Source organism: Apis laboriosa, unplaced genomic scaffold (assembly GCF_014066325.1).
Source record: "Apis laboriosa isolate Shangri-la unplaced genomic scaffold, ASM1406632v1 scaffold16_cov148, whole genome shotgun sequence".
Classification (NCBI taxonomy): Eukaryota; Metazoa; Arthropoda; class Insecta; order Hymenoptera; family Apidae; genus Apis; species Apis laboriosa.
This window is the reverse complement of record NW_025222129.1, coordinates 928,000-955,697: the sequence shown is the minus strand read 5'-3', so window position 1 is coordinate 955,697 and position 27,698 is coordinate 928,000. Positions and strand designations below refer to the sequence as shown.

General features: G+C 46.3%; 1 protein-coding gene across 18 annotated transcripts in view; it reads right to left on the bottom strand.

Annotated features, from left to right (window-relative positions):
- The window catches only part of LOC122711024 (protein daughterless), an 87,478-nt gene that overhangs the window by 43,889 nt on the left and 15,891 nt on the right, over window positions 1-27,698 (bottom strand). The window contains exon 1 of one of the 18 annotated variants that reach the window (XM_043929401.1): window positions 9,367-10,356. The exons of the other annotated variants lie outside the window; for them this stretch is intronic. Coding sequence (XP_043785336.1) covers window positions 9,367-9,552 — 186 coding nt within the window. The 5' untranslated portion in view covers window positions 9,553-10,356. Of the gene's footprint in view, window positions 1-9,366; window positions 10,357-27,698 lie in introns of those variants that run through there. 18 annotated transcript variants of the gene reach the window in all.

The following is a 27,698-nucleotide window of genomic DNA, read 5'->3' as shown; positions in this document are numbered from 1 at the left end:
TTTTTTTTTTTTTTCACTCGTGGCAAAGTGAAAAAAAAAGTAGGAAAAATACGACCAGTCTTATCGATCCACCATAGTCTCCGTTCAACATTTCGACGCAATCTTCTTCACGAGATCTACATATTGACCGGTTTCGAATCCCACCGTCGTTCTCTTTCTATCTCTTGCCCCCTCCCTCCCTCTCCCCTCCCCTCCCCCTCGAAAAAACGTTCGTCTTACCACGTTGGAAAGTCATTTCGATCTAGACCGTGTACATCATCGAAATCCCGAGGCGAGAGGGCTTTTTTGTTCGCTGGCAAACGAGGGTCACATTTTTTCCCCAAGCTTCTTTTTTTTCTCTCTTTTTTCTTTTTTTCTTTATTTTTTTTTTTTTTTTTTTTTCTCTTACATTTGTAATTTTCCTTTCCCCGTGGAACGAAGCGAAGAACCATTCCGCGCCATGTGAATGGAAGAAGAAGGAGGAGGAGGAGGAGGAGAAGAAGGTAGCTACGATTAAGTGCGGTTAAAGAAAGGAACAAAAAAAGGAAGGAAGAAGAATAAGGGAAAAGGGAAGAAAGAGATGAAATAAGAGGGGAGGAAGAAAGCAGAGTGGAGAAGGAGAGCAGGAACCTCAAGAAACTCAGGAAATGACCCACCCATTAGCGTAGCAAAACCATAATTCTGACCGTCGAAACCATAATTCCTGGGGACCATCGGGAATACTCTCGTGTTTCTGGTCCCCCTGGAACTCGCTAGAAACCGTCCTCCTAATTTTGGATCGAATTTCAAGACCGGTCACAGGGCTCGAATTAAAATCCGAGTCTTGTCGCTTAAATAACACCGTGTGAGAACAGATTCAACGTCGCTCGCACGAAATCTATCCATGCCAAACACGGCCAAACGCTCCACCACACCATCCCGAACACGATCGATCGATCTACCCGATATAAAAAAAAAAAAAAAANNNNAAAAAAAAAAAAAAAGGAAAATCAAATTTCGATCGCCTCTCCCTCCATCTCCAATTTCTTTATAATATCGTTAAAACGGTATTGAAAGACGGAAAAGGAGGCCATCTGGATAAGGAATCTCGATGCTCAAAGGTTCGTGCAAATAGCTATAGCAAAGCGTTAGCGGGGGTATTTATAGCAACAGTCAATAATTTCGTCGTAGAAAGCATCGTGTTTCGTCGAGTATAGAGTGTTTCGACCAGTTTCAAAGAAAGAGAGAACGAGCGAAGAGAGAGAAACAGAGAGAGAGAGAGAGAGAGAATTAGAGAGAGGGGGAGAGAGTGGATATTTCCGAGAAAACGACGACCAAAAAATCTCCTCTCGCGAACAGCAAGGGAATGGGTTCTTCTAGCAAGGTAGATAGGATGAAATTGCTCTATCGACGACGATTACCGACTCTGCTTGGAAATTCAAGATGTTATACTCGATGGTTCGAGAGGTATCGTCTATAAGTTAATTCGAATCGATTATTTGCCATTCTCGACCAAGGTACACGTGTCTCTTTAACCCACCACCATCGAGCCCTAGACTGACCGTTTCAAACAGAATCGCTTTATTTTTTCTTCTTCTTCTTCTATTTCTCGAGAATTAAATTAAAGAAAATTCGAAGCGAAGCAACAAGCGTGGCCTCCAAACAAAGATGAGATTAGACGATGCAATAAACACGCCGCTTATCTCGATCTGTTTTTCGTTTACTAATCTCGCTGATATCGATTACGTCACGCTTACGATGCCACTGTACCACACGTCGCTCTACGCGCTCATCTTCGCTCATCTACACGCCACGAAAAGGCAATATAATCGCCTTGCGATTTAATTAAAAGGCAAAAGCTTATCCTTTCTCCTTCTCCACCCTCGAAAAATTCGTACAAGTTGCGGATGTTTCGTGGATCGCGTCGTAACTCGTGGAAGCTCGGCAATTAAAAAAAAAAAAAAAAAAAAAAAGAAGAAGAAGAAAGAAAAAGAAAAAGAAGAAAGAGAAAAAGTTGGGCAAGGTGGGAAAGCCACGCGAAGATGGAAGATACGGGGCGGCGAATAAAGAGCGAAATTGAGGCGAGGCGGCTATCTTTCGAAAGCGAAACTTGGTTCGTGACTATCGGGAGAGAAGGGCGAGAGAGGAGTTGGCGGGGAGAAACGGGAGAAAAGTTTGAGGCTCGCTGGGCTTAAATGCAGCAAGAGGGGAGAGGTGGCGGAGGAATAACAATAGCAAGAACCACATAGGGACGTAAACTCGGTGGAGGATCAGCGGGATATAATCTGGAGGCTGGCACCGAGGCAGGCACCATCTACCGTGAGATCTCGGCGGAAATCGGAACTGGCTCGAGGCAACCCTAATCCGAACTTGATACGATGCGCTACGTATCTACGCCACTGGCCGTATCTCAATTATATTCGCCCAACGATTTCAACGGTGTCGAATTAAAGCGTGGAAAAAAAAAAAATTCGATAAACCGTTCGGGGGAGGGGATCGGAACAGGAGATAGATTCGTCGAATGAATACGAATCACCGAGTCCATCCGACAATACACGATGATACCGCGTACATTTTTACACGGGGAAAATCACTTCCACCGCAACAAATATTCCTCGAACGCCTCGAGCCGAAGTCGCGGCGAACGCCATCCACTCGATCCAGATAAGGCGGGAAGCATAAAATAACGTAATCTCTGGGAGCGTTGCGTGTAATTGAATTACAAAAGCGCTGGGTACTCGAGCATTTCGCGGAGGAGCAAATTGCATCGTGGAACGTGGAGAAAAGCGCGAAGAGGAGAAGAGAGAGAGAGAGAGAGAGAGAGAGAGAGAGAGAGAGAGAGAGAGAGAGAGAGGAGCGAGAAATCGAAGCGACACAGAGAAATCTTGGAGGCCAGGCACCGAGGTAGGCACGATCTAGCGTGAGATCTCGGCGGAAATCGGAACTGGCTCGAGCCAACCTAATCTAAGCCCTATCCAACCCCCAAGACGCCTAACCCGTGTTGCACGTTCGCCGCGTTATGGAGCTGCTGGCGGCGCACACTGCCCGTACACATACATACACATCGAGGCGAATCCGCTTCGCGCACACGTACACGGCTTACTCTACACGCGTCTCTACACACGTTTTGCGCGATTATGCGAGCTACCACTATGCAGATCGATCCCTGGAGTCGAAGGTGAGGACCGTTTCGGTGGCAAGAACGTATATATATCTGTGTGCATGCGTGCGTATATATATATATATATATATATACATATATATATACATATATATATGTATATATATTGGTATTCCGTGTCAGCCTCGCATGCATTATATCGTATGGAATTTCAGATACAAATGTCTGAAGGGCTTAATAACCGCCGTTCCAATTTCGCCCGCGATAATACCGACTTCTTGCCATGTACCGATTTTATATATACAATTTATATATATATATATATATATATATATACAAAAGCATCGAAAACGAGAGAAACGTCGGATCGTAAAATTCGAAAGATCGGATAGAGCCCTTCGTTTCGTGACTTTAAACCGAAACCATTCGTCGTTTGAGGGCCTGACGGTTGTTGATTAAGGCTCCTGTTTGAGACGAGGGAGGACGAGGGGAAAAGAGAGAGAGAGAGAGAGAGAGAGAGAGAGAAAGAGAGGGGTCAGGTTATGTCCATGAAAGTTTTACGGTGCTTGGGTATCCGTAAACGCCATATGGCCCGAAAGTCGCCATGTTTCCTTCGTTTTCTTTCGTCTCGAAGCGGACCCAACGTCCCTCATTTTTTTCCTTTTCTTTTTTTCACGCTGCTTCCCTCTCATGGTTTCTCCTCGTTAAAATCCCTAGTCACGGTTACGATATATACGCGTATTCTTTGTCCGAGAAACGGAAAATTAGACAGTTTACGGTGAGGGGAGGGGAAAGAACGGATAAACTTACGATCGAGGGGGAAGAAGAAGAACCAGCGATTTCTTGGTCGAAAGTCTAATGCCGTTTGATCGACAAACGAAGGAAGAGAACCGATTCGTACAAAAAAAAAAAAAAAAAAAAAAAAAAAACGGATCTTCGAGTATACGAAAGTGAATGATGCGATTATACTGTGAAAGTTGACGCGTACAAGTCCCTTTGTACGAGGCAACAAAGACGCGTATCTAGACACGTATCGAGCATAGGAATATATCCGACTATTGGACTATTCCGTCGCGTATATGGGCGACGCCCACTCACGTCGTATTAGTTAAATCTAGTACACGCCTTGGCCAACACCGCTCGTATCGATACTAATAACCATCTCGGTTTATTTAATTAATTGATTAATGGTAAAATCTCGAAAACGAGAGGGAAAAAAAATTTCACGTTTTGATCCACGCGTAATTATCGCGCAACGCAACAACGGAACGAATCCGTCGGAGGAGACGGCTGAGCGCAAAGTGTTTCCCACTTTTCGCGGAGAATCTGCCAAACGGATTTATTTATGATTTATTTGATACGACGGGGAACCGGATTCCGCATTCTTCGCGGGCGAAAATTTCTGGCCTTCGATATCGTTGCGTGTGTCGTAATCAATGTCATCATCGTATATACATCGTGGATCGTGGACAGAAAGGAGATAGGAGATAGGATCGCATAAGGGCGGAAGGGGCGCGTTCCGAAACACATCCAGCTGGCGCCTCTCGGCGCTATGGCGGCCGTTATAAGCCCGCTACCAAATCAAGCGTGTGTGACACACTAATAATCGGACGTATATATGGTGTCTATACAGTAGCTCCAGGCACACGTGTATATATATATATATATATATATATGTATATATGTATGTATATATATATATATACATAGAGGTGTAGTGTAGAGGTTTACATACGTATCACACACATTCCTGTCAAGTCTTGTCTACGGGCGCCTATGTAGCTCGCACTCACACGTGCGAAACCATATAGACACCGAGCATATAGGTGTATATCTTGTCAGGCGATACGTATACGAGATCAAACACAGGTGAGCACGAGTATACAGGCCAATTAGAACAAAACGGGCGACATTTTCGCTTTATTTTCATTTCCGTTTAATTAAAATGTCTCTCTCAAGGGATCATCGTACGTATCCTCCTGTGATTCCCAAGATTATCTCACTCGTGGATCGAAGGGACGATCAAACGCGAAGAAAAAAGGAACGAAGGAATGGCAGGAATGGATAACGAAATGGGAAGGGAAACGTTAGAGATTTCGTTACGTCGATGATCGCGGGATGAGGGGGAGCGGCACGTGCACGCGTGTCTCAGAGTTACGTATACGTGCAAACAGAGGCAAGGGATAATGGTTACGAGGAATGAATATATCAGTCGACGCGCGTTGGATCCTAGGACACTGCTATTAGTAGAGCTCGAGGCGCAGGGATACACTGTTGTCACGCGAGTATGCGCTGGTATGCGAGCGAATTCGTACGTGTCAGCCGGTGTGCGTGTCTAATTACGCGTGTGTGAGCGTGCGAGTATATTCCTTGCCTAGAGAGTATCTATTTACGCGTGTGTACTTGTCCGGCGCAAATTGTCGTAGTGGAGCGGCGGGCGGAGGGAGGGGGAAGGGGCGCGCGTGTGCGCGTGTGGCCGGTGATCGCGTATGTGTGACGAGATGTAGCTACAACCGTGATCATATGGGTTACACATACGTGCCTAAGTACTAATGCTAATCCCAACCATAGATTACGAGACGCGCAGCGACGATCAACCGGAACCGTGCCACGGGAAATTCGTGGACCCATTGGCTTCTGGCTTTTCGTCCACAACGCGGACAATTCGATATCGTCCTCCCCCCCTCCTCCTTCGTATTAAATTCCTAAGCTGCAATTTATTTCGCGTCCTCGTAAAAGAAAAAAAAAAAATAATAACCGCACGAATCGAGACTCGAGAATCGTGGATAATTTTTAGAGAAAATTTACCGATGTTTCCTCGATGTTTCTTCGATTCAATTTCGCGTTCCATTAAAAGAATAGTATATAGAGAAGGGAGGAAGAGAGAAAGAGAGAGAGAGAGAGAGTTCTTTGCCAACGGTACGGGCGAGGCATCGTTCGGCAAAAGCTCGAAAACGTACTGGTCGCAGTAATAAAGTGGCACTTGTCGGCCAATTCGACGATAGGGGAAAGAAAAAACAATCAGCTTCGAGACCGGAGCCAGGTCGCCGTCCCATTTATATCAATTCTATTCATTGCCGCTTTTAACCTAGCCCTCGCGACGCCAGTGATTCTCACTCTCAAGATCTACTTCGATAACCAATCTCCTCGCGATTTCCTCCTTTCCCGTATCGAGTTATTCCAAACACCGAACGTTCCCCACGGCCCTTAATTCCGTTAAGAGGAACGTTTACGCGCCCATACGTGTCCCGATTCGCGTAAAATTCTCGTCTCTCGAGGAGTCGCATCGTCGTTAACCGAGTGGACGGACAGGTGAAAACGAGGCGGCGTAACGGGGCCTGTCGGTTTCGTTTAATCCCCGGTTTTCAGCGGCAATTACGCCGACCTCCTGCGAGTCGAACGACTCCGCTTCTCTGACAACGATCACGGCTCGATAGCTCGTAAAATCGGTCCGATTCCGAACTGCTTTCACGACATATATATATATATATATATATATATATATACACACGTATACGAGCGCCAAGTATCCCTTCCTGTGCTCGAATTTTCGTTTTAATCGAATCGTTGAAAACACACTGGCTTAGGACCACCGCGCCATCGACCAGCGCGCACACTTTCGCTTTCTCGTTTCTCTCATTCTCTTCTTTCATGTTGCGTCCATGCCACGGCCAACTTTCTCTCTCTTTCTCTCTCTCTCTCTTTCTCTCATCTATCATTTTTCTTTCCATTCTTCGCGCGACGCCAACATATTCAACGTAATGAAACGCAGACACGGAACGATGGAGAAAAAGATGGCGAGAGATAATCATCCGCGTAAAACGAGAGCGATACGTTTGGGGAAAGAAAACGGGGCGATCAAAGGTAACGCGGAGGGATAAGCATCGGTGTGCGGATTACGAAACGATATTCCACTTACCGCGGCCAACGAGCCTCTAATTTAAACGGTTAATTGCAACTCCTGCTTTTAGCGGAAAAATGAACGCACGCGCGCTCGCGGCTAATTAAGTCTGGCCCAAAGAGAGATAACGCTTTCATAACGAACGCACCGCTTTTTGTTGTCGTATTTTTAAGTGGCCGCCGCCGCCGCCGCCTCCACCGACGATGACTCGGCCAAGATTTTACGCCCGACAAAGCCCGGAAAAAAGCTTCTCGAGAGCGGTGTACGTACCCGAGAGAGCTCAACGTTTCAAACGTTGCAAGTGCCGTACCGGATATGAACCACGGATGGAGGGAGGGGCACGGACCGGAAATGGCCGGCCTTACCTCGGTCCGATCAAAAACTGGTTTCACCAGACGCTCGAAATCGAGATCGTGGGGAGAATTTACAAAAAAAAAAAAAAAAAGAAGAAGAAAAGAAGGAAGAAGAAGAAGAAGAAGAAGAAGAAGAAGAAGAAGAAGAAAGAAGTGAAAAAGAACAAAAACGAAGTAAAGAGCAATTTCCTCTTGGATATCGACGAGCGATAAACACGCTATTCTAACAAATTTGTCAGGTTGTTATCGCCCCTATTTTTTCCAAATTATGCGTCACCGATCTCGATAAACTCGGGACGAGATAAACTTTTACTTCGATCTTAATCGCACGCGTATCTAATACGAATTTGAATATGTTGGTCGCCAATCACCGTCTCTCTCTCTTTCTTTGTCCCTCTTTCTCTCCTGTAATTGCCAATTTGGAGAAGCTATTGCAAAAGTTTCAGGAATAATAGGACCGGCAGCTGTCGATCTAACGTCATTCAGGTAAGAGAGACTAGCCGAGGCAACCTGTTGTCTCGTGTAGTGACGTTCGTCTTTTGTAATCGCGTCGCTTTTGTACCGCTAATAAGCCGCTCGAGTGCCGAAAGAGAGGCGAAAACGGGTCGTGGGGCAAAAATTGCAACGTCGCGAACGTGGCGATTGCGCAACACCGTACGCAAGAGAGAAAGAAAACCGTCCGATCCGATCGATCTGGATCCGCGAAGAATCCGCCAAGAATCCTCGACGCGCAACGGGCACAGTTGCGTTCCACGAGCAACTGGAGGAGATTTATCGAAACGACGCAAGTTCCGGAAACGTGTGATCAACAAGGAGAAATTGAAGTTGCAACTGGAAAAGGAGAACCGCTGCGACCAGTCCATAAAGCCAGAGAGGATCTAGCGGCTGTGTGTGGACTGTACTGAAATAATGTACAGTGCCGTACAAAACGGCAAAGTGGAGGGAAGTGCGGAGGGTACGCGGAACATCGAGGTTCCCTCCTCGTCTCTCTCTCTCTCTCTCTCTCTCTCTCTCTCTCTCTCTCTCTCTCTCTCTCCCTCGCCCAGCCTCGTTCTACCTCTGCCTCGTTCACCGTCAGGGTGACAATGGTGTGCAAAGGAGATTAACAAACAGAATAAGCTAACGCGTAATCGCATTATTTCTGGCTAAGCCGCATTTAAATTAGATAGAAATTCCATTTAACGAAACAATGCAGGGATGATGATGACTCACTGCTGCCATACGAGTCGAAATAGACGAGTTCCTTTGCCGAGTTACTGATATTCTATGTCGCTTTATTACAACGACTGTCTTTCCAGAGATAGCTAATCGTGGACCAATTGCTGTGTGTATATACCCGTTATAAAATCCCTCTTCCCATTTGGAGAGAGAGAGAGAGAGAGAGNGAGAGAGAGAGAGAGAGAGAGAGAGAGAGAGAGAGAGAGAGAGAGAGAGAGAGAGAGAGAGAGAGCTTCGCTAACGACGCTCGAATTTACGCGTATTACACGTAAAAACGAAAAAATACCAGAGTCGCACAACACTCTATAAATTTCGAGCGCAAAGCACGGAAGAAAATTACAAATTTCAGAGCTGATCTCGTGCGTTCAGGAAGAAAAGGGGTGCCGGCTCGAAAAGAAGGAACGACGACCGACGTGCCCGCCCACGTGACGACGGCCATGTTCGTGACGTAATCCTGACGTCAGCGGACCGATGGCGTGCTCCGCACGCTCCGTCGGATATACAGAGAAAATCGTAAACGTGCCCCTATTTTCAATCGACGTACAATCGGATTTACAGGGAAACTCCGTGCACCGTAAAAGACTTGGAGATTGAAAGGAACTCGTTTCCAACTGGCGCATCCGGTCTACCCTTTCCAACGGAACGGAATCGGAGCATCCCCAACGAGCGAGAGAAACTCTTTCTCAGCTACGGCGAAACTTTTCTTCCGGGCCAACTCCGATCGCGAACCGTAACGGCGAGATACGACCGACACGAGGATACCGATCGATAACGGACAAACACGACCATGATCCGTTTATTTAATTCTCTCTTACCTGAGCGCTACCTCCAACGATCGATTGATAGGCCGATTGAAAAACGCTTCCCAACTGCGTCAAACTATCATCTTCCATCTGGAACATTATATCTGTGCCCGGGGAACCGTTGTTATTCAGATTGTTGTTGTTTCCCATCATCTTCTCGGTATTGACGACATCGCGCAGTATCGTGTTCGACTGCATTCTGCGGTTACGACGAATTTCTGGCAACGTGGACGATTCACCACTACCACCACCACCGCCACGATCTCGTTCGGTATCAAATCTCGGCGATGATCGCGTCTCGATGCAGAACGTTTATCGCTCTCATCGTCCAAAGAACCGAAGCCAGCGATCTGCACACACCGTCGGATCGCGATATACGAGCCGGAAATTGTGAACACGATTCCACCGAAGAGACAAGAAACAACTCGCGTCACGTACAAACTTTTCCAAGCATATCAACTACGATCAACGTTATAAATACTCCTCCCGGAGAACGTATTACGCGTTATAGATTTCTCGGGCATCGGTAAACACGCGGATACAGTCTACGAATAGAGCCGGACGCAAACAAAAATAATACAACGAGAGATGTTTTTACGGCGAGACGAGGACTCGAGTCACCGACGCCGCGTGCCACGAGGACGCATCGCGTAGCCGCACTACGATTCACCCGCCCGCCTCCGCACCATCGTTCGCGTGGCGTCGCTTTTCGATCAGCCTTCGAACACCTGTTTCTGCTACGGTCGCGAGACTCGACTATCACGCTCGGTATCACGATTATACCGTATCCACGGATTATACGGTTACGAGAAACTTTCGAGAACACCAAGTTCCGAGCCACGTTATTGCGCACTACGTCCACCCGAACACTCGACGACACCAAAACGATCACAAACTTTGTACTTCACCGTTCCAGTCACACGAGAAGCGTGGAGCGGAAAGGAGATCGAAAAGAGACGGAGGGATATGAACGAAGAAAGAAGATGAGCAGCATCGACACAACCTCCTCTCGGTTCACGGTACGCGACGAGACTGACGCTTCCCGAAGGGAGGCAGTCACCCCACCACTCCCCTTCCGTACGAGTCTACGTCTCCCCCCACTTATTCGCTCGCCTGCTCCCCACTACTCCATGGCTCGACGCGCGCGGATAGCGATGGGTATTTGAATTTCTTTCCACCGAGTATGCGAACAAGTTCCTGTTCGAGATCTTTCTCTGAAATAATTTTCCACGAGAAACATCGATTAACATCACAGATATTTCCATAGTTCCATCTCTCGGTTTTTCTTTGGTATCTCTGGAATGCTCGTATCTCGGAAAAAGAAAAAAAACTCTTCGAAAATTTTACTCGAACGTAAAAAAAAAAATCTCTCGTATGGAAAACTCTCGATCTCGAGACTCGTGCGCGAATTTTACAACTCTTCCTAACGCGGTGATCTTCCGCTTCGTACTTTTGACGATCGTTGGACGATTATTAAAAACGGTTGGGCTCGAGATGATACAGGAATCGTCGAAGCTGTCGCTAGGCACGGGCCTCTCCTCTCCCTGCGAAGTGCAATGGTCGGGCCTGCAGCGTTTCGGTTTATCCTCCCCTCGCCTCGTCTCACCGATGCTCGGCTCACAGGAAGCAACCCCTAGCGCGAAGGGCCAGCGTTTTTGCCCGCACAAGCCGGCACTCGTGTAGCAACGACAAGCGGTGCTACGAGTGTGGGTGGATGATGGCTCTCTGGCTCTCCGCCGACTATGTACCGTGCCGAAAACATCGGTCCACTTGTTGAGTCGAAAAGAGAGCGAGAGAAAGAGGAAGGGAGAGGGCCGGTGTCGGCGGCGCGCGCGCGCGGTTATCTTCTTCCCGTGCACGGCCAAAGTGCCGCTGTTTCGCCAGATAAAATCTCTGCGCTACACGAGATCCGATGAGGGAACAAAGGTGGACGAGCCTCTCGGTCCGTGGACGCGTAACGAAAAAACGAGTTCACACACCGGAAATGAATCGACCGCGAATCATTCCCTCGAAAGAAACACGCTCCGAGTGCGAACATTCGCTTCGAATTTTTCTCTTTTACTCTTCGACAAACAAAATCTCGAGACGATCACCTCGATTCCTGAATACCTTTTTCCCTCGAATATCCTCGAATTTCTCTCGAATATCCTCGATGTTCCATGATAGAACGTCAGAAGTTGGGACTCGAAAAATAAGCGAATGCGAACATTCGCCTCGAATTTTTCTCTTTTACTCTTCGACAAAATCTCGAGACGATCACCTCGATTCCTGAATACCTTTTTCTCTCGAATTTCTCTCGAATATCCTCGATGTTCCATGATAGAACGTCAGAAGTTGGGACTCGAAAAATAAGCGAGTGCGAACATTCGCCTCGAATTTTTCTCTTTTACTCTTCGACAAACAAAATCTCGAGACGATCACCTCGATTCCTGAATACCTTCTTCCCTCGAATTTCTCTCGAATATCCTCGATGTTCCATGATAGAACGTCAGAAGTTGGGACTCGAAAAATAGTGCGAACTTCGCTTCGAATTTTTCTCTTTTACTCTTCGACAAACAAAATCTCGAGACGACTACTTCGATTCCTGAATACCTTCTTCCCTCGAATATCCTCGAATTTCTCTCGAATATCCTCGATGTTCGATGATAGAACATCAGAATTTGTGACTCGAAAAATAAGCGAACTACGGAGAAGATGAGTTGGAGAGGCGAGCGCAAAACATTAATTCGGCAAAGAGGCGGACGATGTTTCTGCGTGTTGAAGTGTCGCTAAACGATCTGTTAGGCGAAAATATCTTTATATTCGGGAGGCTCGGTGACGATGCCGCGGTTTCGGAAAATCTGTCCGGGAAGACAAACGAGATACCTCGTGGCGCCAAAGGTAGGAGCTCGTTAGTTGGAAATTCGTGAGTAATTTTAGTGTCGTACCCACGCGACTAGCCCAAGGTATATAATTACCTAACCTCACCCGACCCAATCTAACCCAGTTGGCAAACGAACGAGAGTTCCAGTTTTCCTCGCTGAGATCCGGATACGGCGAGCGCAATCTCTACGATCGATGGAAAAATTTCCTCGAGGTATCGCGGCCATCGAGAGACGCTAATTAATTAAGCCAAAATCGATTCGATTTTTCTTCCCTTTCACGACAACAACGACGACGACGACAACGACGGGCAAACAGTCATGATTCGTCCGTTCCAACTATTATTTTAGCAAGCAAACGAATTGACATCAATCGTTGCCAAGACCTTTCTATTGAAACCACTTGATCCGATTTCCACTTGATCTCCGAAGCGAACGAATGGGTCGGATCGATCGATCCTCCAAGTTTTTCCAACTATCCACCTGGGTATCACCTGGTCACGAGACTTGGAAGAGGGTAGTTTCGAATATAGTAACGTAACGTACGTTTGTAGCGAGGGTTGGAGCGTGGGTTCGAGAGTGAAACGGAGGAAAGAATGGAAATAGGGAAAGTCGAAATGAATGGCCGTGTGGAGACACAAGGTTGTCTTCAGGTGTAAAGAACGCTTAACACCTCTGGCAGGTACCGGCAGTAAAATAATTAAAAGTGGCAGGTACTATTCAATACAAAACCGAAATAAAATTAAACAATGGGACAATGGAGCACCAGCCAGTAATACAGTTAGCCATCGTACCTGCTCCACCATCCCCAAGGACTACCCTCGACAAGACTTTCCTGAAATACGGCTTTCGAATCAGCGTGTAACAACGCTGGATGTTAAAACTCCTGGTAAAAAAAAAGAAACAAAAAAACACTTTAGAATCGCTGGAAACACGCGCATCAAGTCGAATCGCATCTTCCTTTCGCTCGAGCGAAATTTCCCCCGCCACGAGAAAACCGTCGACCAACTTGAAATCTCCTCCAAGACATTTATTACAGCAACGAGATTAATCCGAATTAATCGATTTAAAGACAGTTTAAACATCACGATCCCACGCCACGGAATTTTACGTTTCACGGTCGACGAGGGCCAAAGAATTTCCGCAACCCTTCCTCCTCGAGCACATCTTGCTTCGATACGACCGCTGTAAATCTCGAAAGGTACTTGTCGCCCCACTGCTTCTATATACACGTACATACGCCAATATCTTTCCAACTGTCTCGTCTTCGATCAACCTCCCTTTTCTTCGAGACATAAAAAAGAGAGGAGAAAGGTAGGGAGCACTCTTCTTCTCTTACACACTTCATCTATGGTTTTTCAACCCAGAGAGAGAGAGAGAGAGAGAGAGAGAGAGGATCGAGAGGAGAGGAAATTTCACGATCCGGAGAGACACAGGAGTGGATGACGACCTGGCAGGCGAGGAGCGGTTTCGTCATTGGCGACAACGGGCAACAAATAATTAGGTAACCTCGCCTGGCCAACTGTGTAAACTGCGGCTCCATCGGCGATCATCGGCCGATGTACATATGAAGACATCCGAGAGAATACGACGGCGACGAAGACGACTGCGACGACGACGGAGGGAATACAAGACAAGAGGAAGAAGAAGCGGAGGAAGGAGAGGAGAAAGAGAGGTGGAGAGAGAGAGAGTCGTCGACCCGGACACCTCCTCCTCCTCCTCCTCTTTCTTCTTCTTCTTCTTCTTCTTCTTCTTCTTCTTGGTCGCGTCGCATGGTCCCCATCCCATGGTTCGAGCAATGGGGAGGGAGGGAGGGGGGGGAAAAAAATCATAAGACCGCGGCCGTTGTCGGCTGATGCTCCTTGTCGAGCGTGTTCACGAGGATCCGACAAAAAGCCTCGCTCAGGCAAGAAGACGGAACTCCGTATCTCGTGCCATTCCGAGCGGAGCGGACTCCCGCCGCCTCGTCTAATTAAGGTCGATCGTTAGATTAGACGGGAAAATTGGCCGAGATCGAAAATAAACGTGCAGAAAGAAAGGAAGAGTAAAATCTGGAAATGCGCGCCTACCTCTTTCGTATATTCCTATCCCTTCTCCCCCTCCCTCTTCTCTCTCTCTCTCTCCGCCCACCCTCCCCCCCTCTTCGCCCGTATTCGAAAATTCGGCCCGAAAATTATTATATTCGCGGGGCCGAAAGAGTCGAGGAATCGCGAATACGAAGTTCCATAAAAGTGATTTAATTCCCCCCACCCCCCCCCCTCCGCCCGGGAGGAGGAACAACTCGTTCGTACAACTCGGCCGCGCGAGGGTGAACGGCTAAAAGGTAATAGTTAATAACAGCGCAGCTGAAAAGGGGGATTCGGTAATCCGGTTCTAATTTCTAAAACAAAGAGAGAACGGTGCGAGGAGGGGAGGGGGGGGAGGGGGGAGAGAGAGGAGGAGGAGGAGGAGGAGGTCGGGGATACGGAGCGGAGGAACGAAAAGGGAGAAAGATGAGGAGAGTGGAGATGGAGTAGGGGAGAGAGAGAGAGAGAGAGAAAGGGAAATATTCTCTCGTTGAGGCGAACCCGAGATCCTGAGTTGGGTGGGTTTCGGAGGCGAAGAGAAGAGGAGAGGAGAGGAGAGGAGAGAGAGAGAGAGAGAGGGGAGGGGGACGGTAAGGGTAGATGTGGAAAGAGGGCTGAAATTGGGGGCGGTCTGAGAGGAGGGGAGCGAAGGGGGGGCTGGGTTCCACCCTGGAACACATTAACTGCAGGGCGACGGGGTATATAGAGACGGGTTGGGGGGAGGCGACGCCACTGGCGTAAGCTTCAATGGAATACGTTCGAGAGCGTGGCAAGGAAAAGAGCTTAATCTGACCTTTCTTGCGAGTCACGCAAGTATATATGCATGTATACTCGAGTATCGGCTTTGCTTCGCTTGGCTACCTTCTTCTCTCTCTCTCTCTCTCTCTCTCTCTCTCTCTCTCTCTCTCTCAGCCCGATCGAAGGGCGAAAATTATCGAATCGATCGTACGATCCGCCACGATAATTCGGGAGGAATGTCGAATGAGCGAGAGCGAGAATTTTTCTCTTTTTTTTCCTTTTTAAGGGAGCGGTAAGAATAATAAGATCCGGATACGATGTGTGATCCGACACGGTACTCGAAGAAGGAAGGAGAAGGAGAAGAAGAAGAGGAGGAGGAAGAAGAAGAATCGGCAATGGATCGGAATGGAAAAAAATGCGGGTGAATGAGGGAATAAATCTCGATTACTTGATCGCGCGTTCCGCGTTCCATCCAGCGTTGCTTATACCCCGTTAATTAAGCCGCTAACGAAGGGTCAATTTTCGATAGATTTATGCATGGAGAGGAGTTAAAGCGCGATCGTTATAAAGAATGACCGCGTGACTCCCCGCGGGGCTGACTGCGGTCGTTAGCGAGTCTCTCGATATCTAATCTCTCTCTAATTAATTCTTTTTAATTCGTTCCCTCGTTGGCCGAGCGGTGGCCAACGGTGGAGACGCACAAGTGCGCTCTCTCATTGTTGAGATCCGCGAGATTAATCCCGATTAGCCTTAATCGAGGCTGCGCTAGCGGTGTATTCTCCCCTCCCCCCATCCCCTCACTCACCCGCCCCCCCCCTCCTCGATCGATTCGTCCAAATATAGATCGACCTAACGAATCTCGATCGAGAGCCATGTACTTACTTGCTTACTTGCTTACTTGCTTACGTATCGCCGTCATGTCGATCCTCGCGCACCTACGGCGGAGGTAAGCAAGTAAAGAGAAGAGAAAATACACATAACGCTGGAGCGAAATATATATATATATATATATGCGTTTATACACGTGGATCAAGCCCGTCCGTCCCTAAAAAGGAGACGAAAGCCAACCACCATATCGAGAGAGAGAGACGTGTCTCCCGTTTTCCTCGCTACGCGCCATTCTATTTTCTTTTTTTCAACTCTCTCTCTCTCTCTCTCTCTCTCTCTGTCTCGCGAGCGAGCGGACGAGCGAGCAAACGATGCGAGGCTACGAGGCGCGCACGTCTTATCGATCGTTCTGCCTCACGGAGAGAATTTTCATCGGGGAAAAAAAAAAAAAAATGAACGCTCTCTGCTCGATTAACCCTTTATGACTCTCTTCCATCCTCTTCCCTACAAAATTAACGCTACGCTAACTTCCATCCTCTCGATAATCCCCCCCCCCCTCCCATCCCCCTCCCTATCCCTCTTCTCGGCCACGTTTGATTAACACGTGGATAATATTCGAACGGAAGAATGTAAGAAATACAACGCTCGAGCGCAAAACAGCGCTTTTGTGGTGAAGCTAAAGAGAGAGAGAGAGAGAGAGAGAGAGAGAGAGAGAGAGAGAGAGAGAGAGAGAGAGAGAGAGAGAGAAAAAAGATGTCGTCGAAAAAAGAAAAAAGAAAAGGAGTTCCTTCCTTGCTTTCTTTCTACTTTCCTTCCTTCCTTCCTTCCTTCCTTCCTTCCTTCCTACGATAGCTACGCCAATGCGAGACACTGAACGAGGGGTGGCAGGAGCACTAGTAGTTAGGGGTGGCTCGGTAGGGATGCTTTAGGGTGAGATTTAGTACCAACCTCCGCCGCTTAGTCTACCCATCCTAGGCCATAGCGCCTACCACGTCCCGAACTATAGTCGATACTCATGAGAAATATCAAACTACTGCAAAATATTGTCCCCGAAATTGATCGGTTCCCCGATTTTCCCCCGTCAGCTTCGCCGCTCGGCCCCGCAACGCTAAACTTTAGACGCGCGTCAAATAAAGCGAGAGGATCAACCCGTGATAGGATTAAAATTCGACTCGAGATATAATCAATTGTCGCGGTTCTCGAGGGGCAAATGCTTGCATGGACTCGAATTATTCCCCCCTCCTCCTGCGATTGGGGGTTGGAGGGGGAGAAGGACCCAAACCGAACCACCCCGATCGAAAATATTAAATTTTGAACGAATTTTTAATATCGAAGGAAATAAACGTCCCATCTTGGATCCTGGACTCGAATTATTCTCCTCTCCCCTTTTCTAAAATTGGGGATTGGAGAGGAAGGAGGATCCAAACTGAATCAAAATATTAAATTTTGAATGAATTTTTGATATCGAAAAAAACGTTCCATTCTGGATCCCGGATTCGAATTATTCTCCCTTCTCCTCTTCTGCGATTGGAAGGGGAGAAGGACCCAAACCGAATCACCTCGATCGAAAATATTAAATTTTGAACGAATTTTTAATATCAAAGAAAAGAAAGGTCCCATCTTGGATCACGGACTCGAATTATTTCCCTCTTCTCCTGCGATTGAAAGTTGGAGGGGAAGAAAGACCCAAACCAAACCACCCTGATCGAAAGAAAAATATTAAATAATATAAAAATAATATAAATATTAAATTTTGAATGAATTTTGAAATAATAAATTTTTAATATCGAAGGAAAGAAACGTCTCATCTTGGATCCTGGACTCGAATTATTCCCCTCTCCTCTTCTCTAAAATTGGGGATTGGAGGGGGAGAAGGACCCAAACCGAACCCCGATCGAAAATATTAAATTTTGAACAAATTTTTAATATCGAAGGAAAGAAACATCCTATCTTGAATCCTGGACTCGAATTATTCCCCTCTCCTCTTCTCTAAAATTGGGGATTGGAGGGGAAGAAGGACCGAACCACCCCGATCGAAAGAAAAATATTAAATTTTGAATGAATTTTTAATATCGAATTAAAGAACGTCCCATCCTGGATCTCTATCTCTATCTCTATCCAAAGATGGATAGATCGTAGGAGAAACGATCGTAATAAATTAGCAGGGAAGTTAGGATACACGGCTAGGTGACCGAGGACTGGAGTTTTCGTTTTCCACCCCTTACTGTTATCTTATACGACTGTACTTAGGCCGCATTATCCGAACACGGGCATCCAAAATTTCTATTCCATTTCTGTTCAGTAAAGTTCCATGGGATGGAACCGCTTCGCGAAATGGGACCCTCGAGTTCCGTTTCTCGAGGGGAGAATAGTCGAACGAAATAGGAATAGGAAGGAACGAAAATATATATATATATATTCTTTTTCGAAATTTCTCGATTGGTTGTGCGAGGATTCGACATAAATGAGATATCACTGCTGAGCAAAAAAAAAAAAAAAAAAAAAATCATCCAAATCAACGAAATTCTTTTCCAGAATTTTCCTTGTCCACACTTTTCGGCGGCTAGTTGGTTCAACCGCGGCTATGTTTGGCCAACGTTTTCCCAGCGGTAGCGGTAGTAACGTCTCGAGAGTTCGAAAGACAAGTCGAGCCACTTGAAACGAGGGATTGTAGCTCGTTTCGTGAGTAAAGGACTCGAGAGCTCGGGGAAAAGGAAGAGAGGAAGAACGGGGAGAAGGAGGAAGAAGAAGCGAGCGAGGGGGAGGAGGATCCTCGAGGGGAGGGACAGGAGTCAAGTAAACTCGAGAACGGCGGTCTCTTTCATCCCCGAAACTTCAAAAGCTGGAAGAGTAGCGCCATATGCCACCCTTCGAGAACCTCTTCCCTGCTTTTTCCCTCCCCCCTCTCTCTCTCCTCCGCGATAATAAAATTCTAATCAGCTCGATAGTTTTCGTCGGATACCTATGGGGAGGCGGGACACGCGTGAAATATATACAAGAATCTAGCCAACTTCGGGCCGCGATTACCATAAATCGATGCTCGAATTAACCATCTTTTGGAGGGATAATAAAATAAAAAAGATTTCTTCCTCCAACGTAGAGACGATAAAGGAACCGAAAAAGCGATCACTATTTTCAAAAGAAAATGTTTCACGTTGTTTGCTCGTCTTCGAACGAACTAATTTCATTGAAAACGATTTAACCGCAAAAATTAAAATTAAAATAAAATTGCAAAAATTGAAAGTAAATAAGTGCGCCTTGTATACATAAATTTTAGCCTATTAGAGGCCGCGCGAGGGAGGCATTTGTACGTACAATCGAGGCTTTCCATCTCCTCTACAAGCCCATCTTCCGCCGCGAAACAAATCGGTTAAGCCACTTTCCCGATCCATCATTCATCAAGAAGAGCTCCACGAGAAATTCGATTCTCCGTTTCTTTTCCACCTTTATCACCTTTAATTTTAACCCCCTTCTGAATTAATCTATCCCGCCTCGTAATTGACATAATTTTCCTATCGATGGCGCGAGTGAAGAAAAAGGTAAAAAAAAAAAAAAAAAAACACTCGACTTTTGAAATACGAAAATACGTAAACTCCCCTTCATTGTATTGTCAGGGAGAAAAAAAAAAAGAAAAAAGAAAAGAAACTTTGCTCGACTCCCGGGAAATAATAGATTCATCCCCGTCGTCGAAATATCGCTATTTAATACCTTAATTTAGAATCCGGTTATAGTATCCTGAAAGCAATCTACGAGCGTCAATACGAAAAGGGGGAGTATTTCGCCAAGCGTTATAACCGACCCCCCCAACCGACAAATCATCGGTGAGCCGAGGGGTAAACGGTGACGCGGCGAAGGAGCACCCCTTCCCCCTCCCTTCCCGAATTTCACAGGCCGGTACGCCACAAATGAAGCACACTTGGGTGGTGCTCGATTTAGCTCGTATCATCCCACATCCTCGCACGGGAGGATGTACGCATCGTGCAAACACTGCCGCTCATCGTACGGCAAACACGCGCGCACGCACACGTGTATATATATATATATATATATATATAAACGTGTAATGTGTAATTTCAACGAATCATAGAGAGAGAGAGAGAGAAAGAGAGAGAGACACGGAATACGGCGGTCCCCTAGAATTCTCCCGGAATCTGGCACAATTGCGTCCACCAACAACCTAACGATAGAAATAATCGTTAACGAATAAAAATGGTTCGAAACGCACGTGACCGCACGTTTCACGTGCCCAAACACGGGGGAGGGGAGGGGGGGGGGGAGAGAGAATGGCCGAGTACTCGCCCTCTCGAATCCTCGACAATTCTCCGAGTGTTACGCAACCAAACGTTGCACACCACCCTATCCATCCATCGTACGCGCGCATCCTGTTTTTATTTATTATTATTATTCGTAGAAAAAGTGCGGGTATCGAAGAGTGGTGCAGTTACAAATCGAAGGTAAGCTCGAAGAGATGCGAATGATCATCCGGGAACCGCTCTTTCTCTCTCTCTCTCTCTATCGTATCCCGGGCAAAGTAAATCCGTTTTATCCGGATTGATATATTAATTGGCGTGTAGTTTTCATCGAGCTCTCACCACTCCATCCATCCATCGTACAAGCGAATTCTGTTTTTATTTATTATTATTCGATTCGTAGAAAAAGTGCGGGTGCAGTTACAAGTCAAAGATAAACTCGAGGATAGACGAATGATCATCCGGGAACCGCTCTCTCTCTCTCTCTCTATCATATTCCGGGCAAAGTAAATCCGTTTGGATTGATATGTTAATATGTTAATTGTTAATAAATGTTAATTATAGTTTTCACCGAGCGCCTACCACCCCATCCATCCATTATTCTATTTTTATTTATTATTCGATTCGTAGAAAAAGTGTATCAAAGAAGAGTGATGCACAAATCGAAGGTAAACTCGAAGAGATGAGAATGATTATCCGGGAACCGCTCTCTCTCTTTCTCTCTCTCTATCGTATTCCGGGCAAAATAAATCCGTTTTATCCGAATCGATATGTTAATTGGCGAGCGTCCACCACCTATCCATCTATTTTTATTTATTATTATTCGATTTAGAATAGAAAAAGTATCGAAGAGTGATACACAAATCGAAGGTAAACTCGAAGAGATGAGAATGATTATCCGAGAACCGCTCTCTCTCTCTCTCTTTCTATCGTATCCTGGGCAAAGTAAATCCATTTTATCTGGATTGTTAATATGTTAATTGTTAATAAATGTTAATTATAGTTTTCACCGAGCGCCTACCACCCCATCCATCCATCATACGCGAGCATTCTATTTTTATTTATTATTCGATTCATAGAAAAAATGTGGGTATCAAAGAACAGTCCACAAATCGAAGGTAAACTCGAAGAGATGCGAATAATTATCCGGGAACCGCTCTCTCTCTCTCTCTCTCTCTCGTATTCCGGGCAAAATAAATCCGTTTTATCCGAATCGATATGTTAATTGGCGAGCGTCCACCACCTATCCATCTATTTTTATTTATTATTATTCGATTTAGAATAGAAAAAGTATCGAAGAGTGATGCACAAATCGAAGGTAAACTCGAAGAGATGCGAATAATCATCCGCTCTCTCTCTCTCTCTCTCTCGTATTCCGGGCAAAGTAAATCCGTTTTATCCGGATTGATATGTTAATTGGCGTGTAGTTCTCACCGAGCTCCCATTAATCTCTTCCCTCCGTGAAAACTATCGTGAAGTGGCCACCACTTCAAGAGAAACCCCCGTGGTGGTGGTGGTGGCACGTGACCCCCTGGGACAAAGGGGGGTGAACAGATACCGGCCACTCGAAATTTCGAATCCCAAGCTCCGAGGTAATGGATTGATCTACAAGAGACCGAGATATACCGAGAGATACGAGGCATGGAAAAATGGCTCGTCGACTCGTCCATGGGATCGGTCGTTTTTTGGGGCCCGGTTTTCAACCCCCTCGCGCTATCTCGTCCGTGTAATTACCCCCCTTCTTCCGTCTTTTGTGTCGAAGGGAGGAATGGAACAACGTAGTAACCGTCGTAAACCTCGGGGATGGTCTCGCGGTTTCGTTTCATCGGCGGTGAAATTTTTAGGTTTTCAAATCGGGGGGGAATGGAACGAACGAATTTCACAATTTCTATGTCGAAAATTGGTGGGCCGGTGTACGCAGGTAATTATTATTGATACATTCCCGGTAATAATCTCGACGACCCAATTAATACTATCGACATACAGATAGGCGCAGTTGCGATACACCCAATAATTTATCGCGATAATCCCACAATGACCGTAAACTATCGCTCACGCGTGCATTTTCGGCCGATCGGCCGCTAGATAGATACGTTCCGTGTCTTCCAAGCCCGATCGAGCGTGCCTCGCTGCTAATCCGAATCCTGGCCCCGATAAACCTTTATTTTCCTCCCCTCCTCCTCCCCCTATCGAACTTAACACTTTTGCGCTCCAAGCCTTTTTCGATTCCATGGATTTCTTAGCAAACTTGAAATGATTTCACGCGCGAATTAACAAGTGCGAAACTTTTATATTGTAATATTTTGTGCGTGTTTACGCGCAAAGAAAGAAAATTTGTCGAATATTATATTATATCGTGTTCGTGCGATATTTTAATAATAACGTGATTGGCAAGATGAGATTGCATCGCGATAAAACGATGTGTTCGATGTCTTTCACCTTTCTTATTTCGTTAAGAGCAAACTATATTTTCCTTCGCTATTTTCCTTCTCTCTATCGTCAATCTCTTAATTAATAACGAAAAATTCGTCTTGAACAATATTAATATCCCAATAACGCGTTCTCACATTCATTATCTATTCTTGTTTTCCACCTTCTACTACATCTCTATTTCCAATTTCTTAATGAACAGAAATAATTTATTTAATAAAACGAGAAATAACTCCAACTAATTTCATTACCGTATTCCAAAATAATTAACTTAAAACTCAACGCAACTTTGAAAATAATATTTCTATTCCCACGACTGTCGAACGCGAACTCTAACGTCTAAAATGTAGATCCGCCATCACGATCCAATTTAGAGATAAAAAAAATTAGAGATAAAAAAAATTCGATAGATCATTCCACGCTCTATAATATCATAAAGAGCTTAGGAATCTATTGGAAGCGATATTTTAAAAAAATCAAAGGTAAACAAATATTTTCGTCGAATTTCCGCATCGATCCAAGCGGCGCCCGAGAGATCACCTTTCGAATTATCGCATTTGGAGCGGTGGCCGAGAGAGTTCGAGCGCAAAGGGTTAATCCCCGCTTCGAAAAATCCTCTCGAAGGGGAAGATTTTTCGCGCGTGCGTGATAAAGATCGTTCTCTTCTTTCAATTAACGACCCTCCCCTCCGGATATAACAACGAATTAAAGTGGCGGAGTCGGAACAATGAGCGAGAGTGCGTTCGAAGCCAGAAAATATGTGTACAGATCATATCTCTCCTCTCCCTCCCTCTCCCTCCCTCCGTTTTATCCGCGCCGATACCAACAACCCCCCTCCTCTCCCTCGGCCCACCACCCACCGACGCGACCGCTTCATCGTCCTCCCCTCGTGCCCCGCGCCCGGGACGGGCGGTTTACCCGGCTGTAAGTCGACAACTCACTCCACAAAACCCGTGCTGCGCGCGAGTCCTGTGTACTCTGTACACTGCGGCGAGTTTGCACGCCGACCGACAGAGAGAGAGAGAGAGAGAGAGAGAGCGAGTGGCGGAGGAAAAAAGACGAAGAACGATGAAAAGGTGGAGGATAAATAGAGATAATTCCACTACTCCCTTCGTCTTCGAAGGCACGAGATTCGCAGCCTTGCTCGCCGATATCCGTAGCCAATTGGAGGAAAGTGGAATCGAAGAAAAAGAAAGAGAAAGAAGAAAGGCGAGAACCAGTCCGATCGGCGAGTACGCAACAAGGGGAGGGGGAGGGATAGACCACTTTTAGGCCGGATAGGATTTAGATTTATCGCTCTACTCTACCTTGGCTGTTGGTGGTGAAACGGGAGGAAAATGGAAAGCGGAGAGATAGAAAGAGAGAGAGAGAGATACAATGGAGTTGGTGGAAGGAAGGAGGGAGGGAGGAAGGAGGACTGTTCGAGTTCGTTCGAACACTCCATGTGGCACTTTGCCACCGCGAGATAAAGAGATGGGGGAGAGCATTGCATTTGTATTTCGTGCAATCTCGCGAGTCGGACAGCTTTCGACTTACGAATCCTGAGAAATATCGTGGATTTGTCGGGGATTGAGCGTGCGTCCCGTATATCCGCGTGTTGCGTCACGCGTGTCCAATAATAGCCCGAGTCGAAGTAGAGAGAGAGAGAGAGAGAGAGGGGGGGAGCAAGGTTTCGCTCGTAAATTATGGAAAAATTCTCGACATATTTCGTATAGATCCGCGAAACGGAGAATAGAGCCTCGACAGATCGACGTAAATTCGAAGCGCGCGACAAAGAGAGAGGGAGAAAATGTCCTCCAGTGCTCGATCCCTTGCTCGAAGAAAGGAGTGGAGTCGGCGAGGCAAAGGAACGAGCAAAGTTGGAACAAAAGGCGCGACGAGGTAAAACAGCAGCGTAAGTAAGCAAGCAAGGAAGCAGAGCAAAGAGGGCGGAAAGAGGGAGGCAAGGGAACGATGGAGAAGGAGAGCAGTGGAAGCCAAAGAGCGGCACTGGCTCGTGTGCTACCAGCAACAGGTGCCCGTCAAACAAACGTTCAACGTCTCTAGCAAACCGTCTCTCTTTCTCTCTCTCTCTCTCTCTCTCTCTCGCTGACCTTCCTCCCTTTTTCCTTTCTTTCTCCTTCCCTTTCTCTTTCTCTCTCTCTCTCTCTCTCGCTCTTCCCTCGCACGCGATTCTTGGTAATTGATTCGTCGACGAGAACGAACGGACGCGACCGATCTCGACACCATCCGATTCAGTAGCGAAGCGACCAACGGTTGTCTGCTCACCTGAGTTTATCGAGTCTCTCTCTCTCTCTCTCTCTCTCTCTCTCNTCTCTCTCTCTCTTTCTCTCTATCTCTCGTGAGTTAACACGTCTCGTCGAGGACGATCACGCGAATCGATCGAGAGAAATGGAGTTTGGTTACTCGAAGGGAAGGGATTTCGTAAACTCGAAGAATTATCGAGTATTCCACACGCATCGGCTGACTTTCGAATTCAAGGGAGACAAATGAGCATGGAAAATCGTTATTACTCGAGGAGGAGTATCGGGGAAAAATCGGGATAAGGATCAAAATCGTTTATCGCGCACGCGCTATCGTTAACTATTTGTCACCGTAATCGATTATAATCGAGCCACTTATTATTAAGTTTGGATTAATAAGGAAAGTCGCTCGCGAATGGGAACGTATTCGATATTTTCGGTGTTGCGAAACGGTACGAAAATAGCGATCTTATTGGGGAACGAAATATAAAACGGTTCAGCGGAGATATTACGACGCAATTAAAATCGGAGCCTGAAAAAAAGTGGACGCAGTTTAATTTTCTCGAGGAGAAAACACCTGCGTTGCCGACATCGCGAACTCGCTGCGTTACATCAATTTATCCGTCGATCAATGGCTGGAATCGGGCGGCCGATGCCGAACCACCGATGCCGCGAGAGAGGCGAACGATAAAGAAGGAAAGAAAAACGAAGAAGAGAGAGAGAGAGGAAAGATTCGAGAACACATTCTCTTGCAACCATCCAACGATTTTTTCAACAAGAATGCTTCGTCTCGTTTCCGAAAGGACTACGATACATTGATCGAGGAGGAAAGCGAATACGATCCGAAGCTGGAAGACGGCCCACATCTCTATTCGTTCGACTACGAAATTCCTCGAGGTCGTGAATTAGCCGTTCGGGGCAAGCCATAGCGCGAGCCATCGAGGCGAACTCTGGAAGGGCTCCACGGTCTGGCGACCGTAGCACGCGACACCATATGGTCTCCCCCGATACCCATGACCCCTCCCCCTATGCACAAAACACGCCTTCCCCGACCGTTCCGCTCGAAGATACGAGATCTTAACCGAAATGAACGACAAAGAATATTCTTCCACGCTCAACCGATCAACCATGCATGGATCCAACCGCGAAGATCTTATTCCTCTTCCAACCGAGATAAGAAGAAGAAGAAGAGTCGAAGGCGGACCGATTGACTCTCTTTCGACTCGAGTCGGATTGTGCGAACGATTCGAAGCAATTCAACAAGCAGAGGGAGGGGAAAAAAGAAGAAAAACAAAAAGAAGAAGAAGAAGAAGAAGAAGAAGAGGAGGAGGAGGAAGGGGATGCGGTGTTGCGGTGGTGGAAACTGGACGATAAGTGAAACTCCCAGAGGAGGGAACGGGAACACGGGTTACGGCACCCTCGAGGACACTAGAACGCTCATATCCTAATAGAAACGTAATCGCGTAGTCCTGCACGCTGAATAAATTATTAGCAGGCTTACGGTATGGTAGAGGGTTCGCGCAACGCACACCATATCGGCTGGATTAACGACGATCCGCACCGTGGGACAGTCGAGGATTTATTCGGCCGTGACTCTCCACGCTTATTTATTATTGTTATTAATATTAATAATAATAATAATAATAATAATAATAATAATAATAATAATATTGTTATTATTATTATTGGTTCGCCAATTTTTCAGGGCGCGATTTCTATCCGCCTCGAGAGTAATCGCGATATAGATTACCATGCACGCGATGATGCATTATAGGGATTAAAGATGAACGTGTAATATCGTGGTAGCAATCGACGCAGACATTTCGACGCGTGCGCGCGCGCGTGTGTGTGTGTAAAAGATCGAAAGAGAATTATTTGCGTTGGTTTTAGTTTACGCGGGATCGAATATCGATAATATCACCATCGATTACGACGTAATTAAGCGATTCACGTATCAACGAAAAAGAAAACGAGCAATAACACGAGTAACAACACGATTAATCTTATCGAAAGCTCGGCCGAAATCGAGCTCCCCGTTATCGAACCAATTTCCAGGCAAATGTACAATCGCGCGACTCGGATATTTTTAATCGCGAGCGACCCTGAATCTCCTCGTCGAGCCTTCGCGAAATCACAGATATATCGAGAGGCTACTCGATACAATTATCGCCATCGATTCGATCGAAAGAATTTGTGGGGATTTGAATATTGAACGAATTATATATATATCTCGAAAGAACAATCCGTTGGACCGGATCGATCGATTGTTGGAGGGGAGCGAAAAATTTTTCAAAAAATCGTGGAAAATCCGATTCTCGGCGATCGAAGATAAACGACAAATCGAGGGAGAGTGCGAAAACATCGGCCCTTTTCTCTCCCTCGCCGACATATTTATCCCCGTTTTGCCGGGTAATTGGTAGGTTTATGGAGCCACGATGTGTCCGGAATCGAATAAAAACCCTGCCCCGGATCGGAACAACACCGATCGACACGACCGCGAAAGAGAAACGAAATTATAAACCTCGAAAAATATCCTCCCAGATTTATCGCCCCCGATAAATCATTATTAACGCAAGGAAGGAGAATTTAAACAGGTGCGAGAGTGTATTTGATTATCGAGAAGCAATTCGTTTTTTTCACCCTCTTTTCCTTATTCGCCACTCGAGGAAGAGAGTCGCGAACGCGGACGACAAATATTTAACGTTCCTTCTATCGATCGATATTATATTCCATTTACCGAAAGCTCTCTTCCTCCGCGTTACATATGTACGTACGCGTGTCGCGTTTTCGAGGTTAACTATCCAAACATTTCCCCAATACACATCGAATCGTTCGAAAATGCGAAAATAATTTCCCCTCTTTCTAATCTCGTATACACCATCCATCCCCCCTCTCTTACGTTTTTTATATCTCCTCCCCCCTCATTCC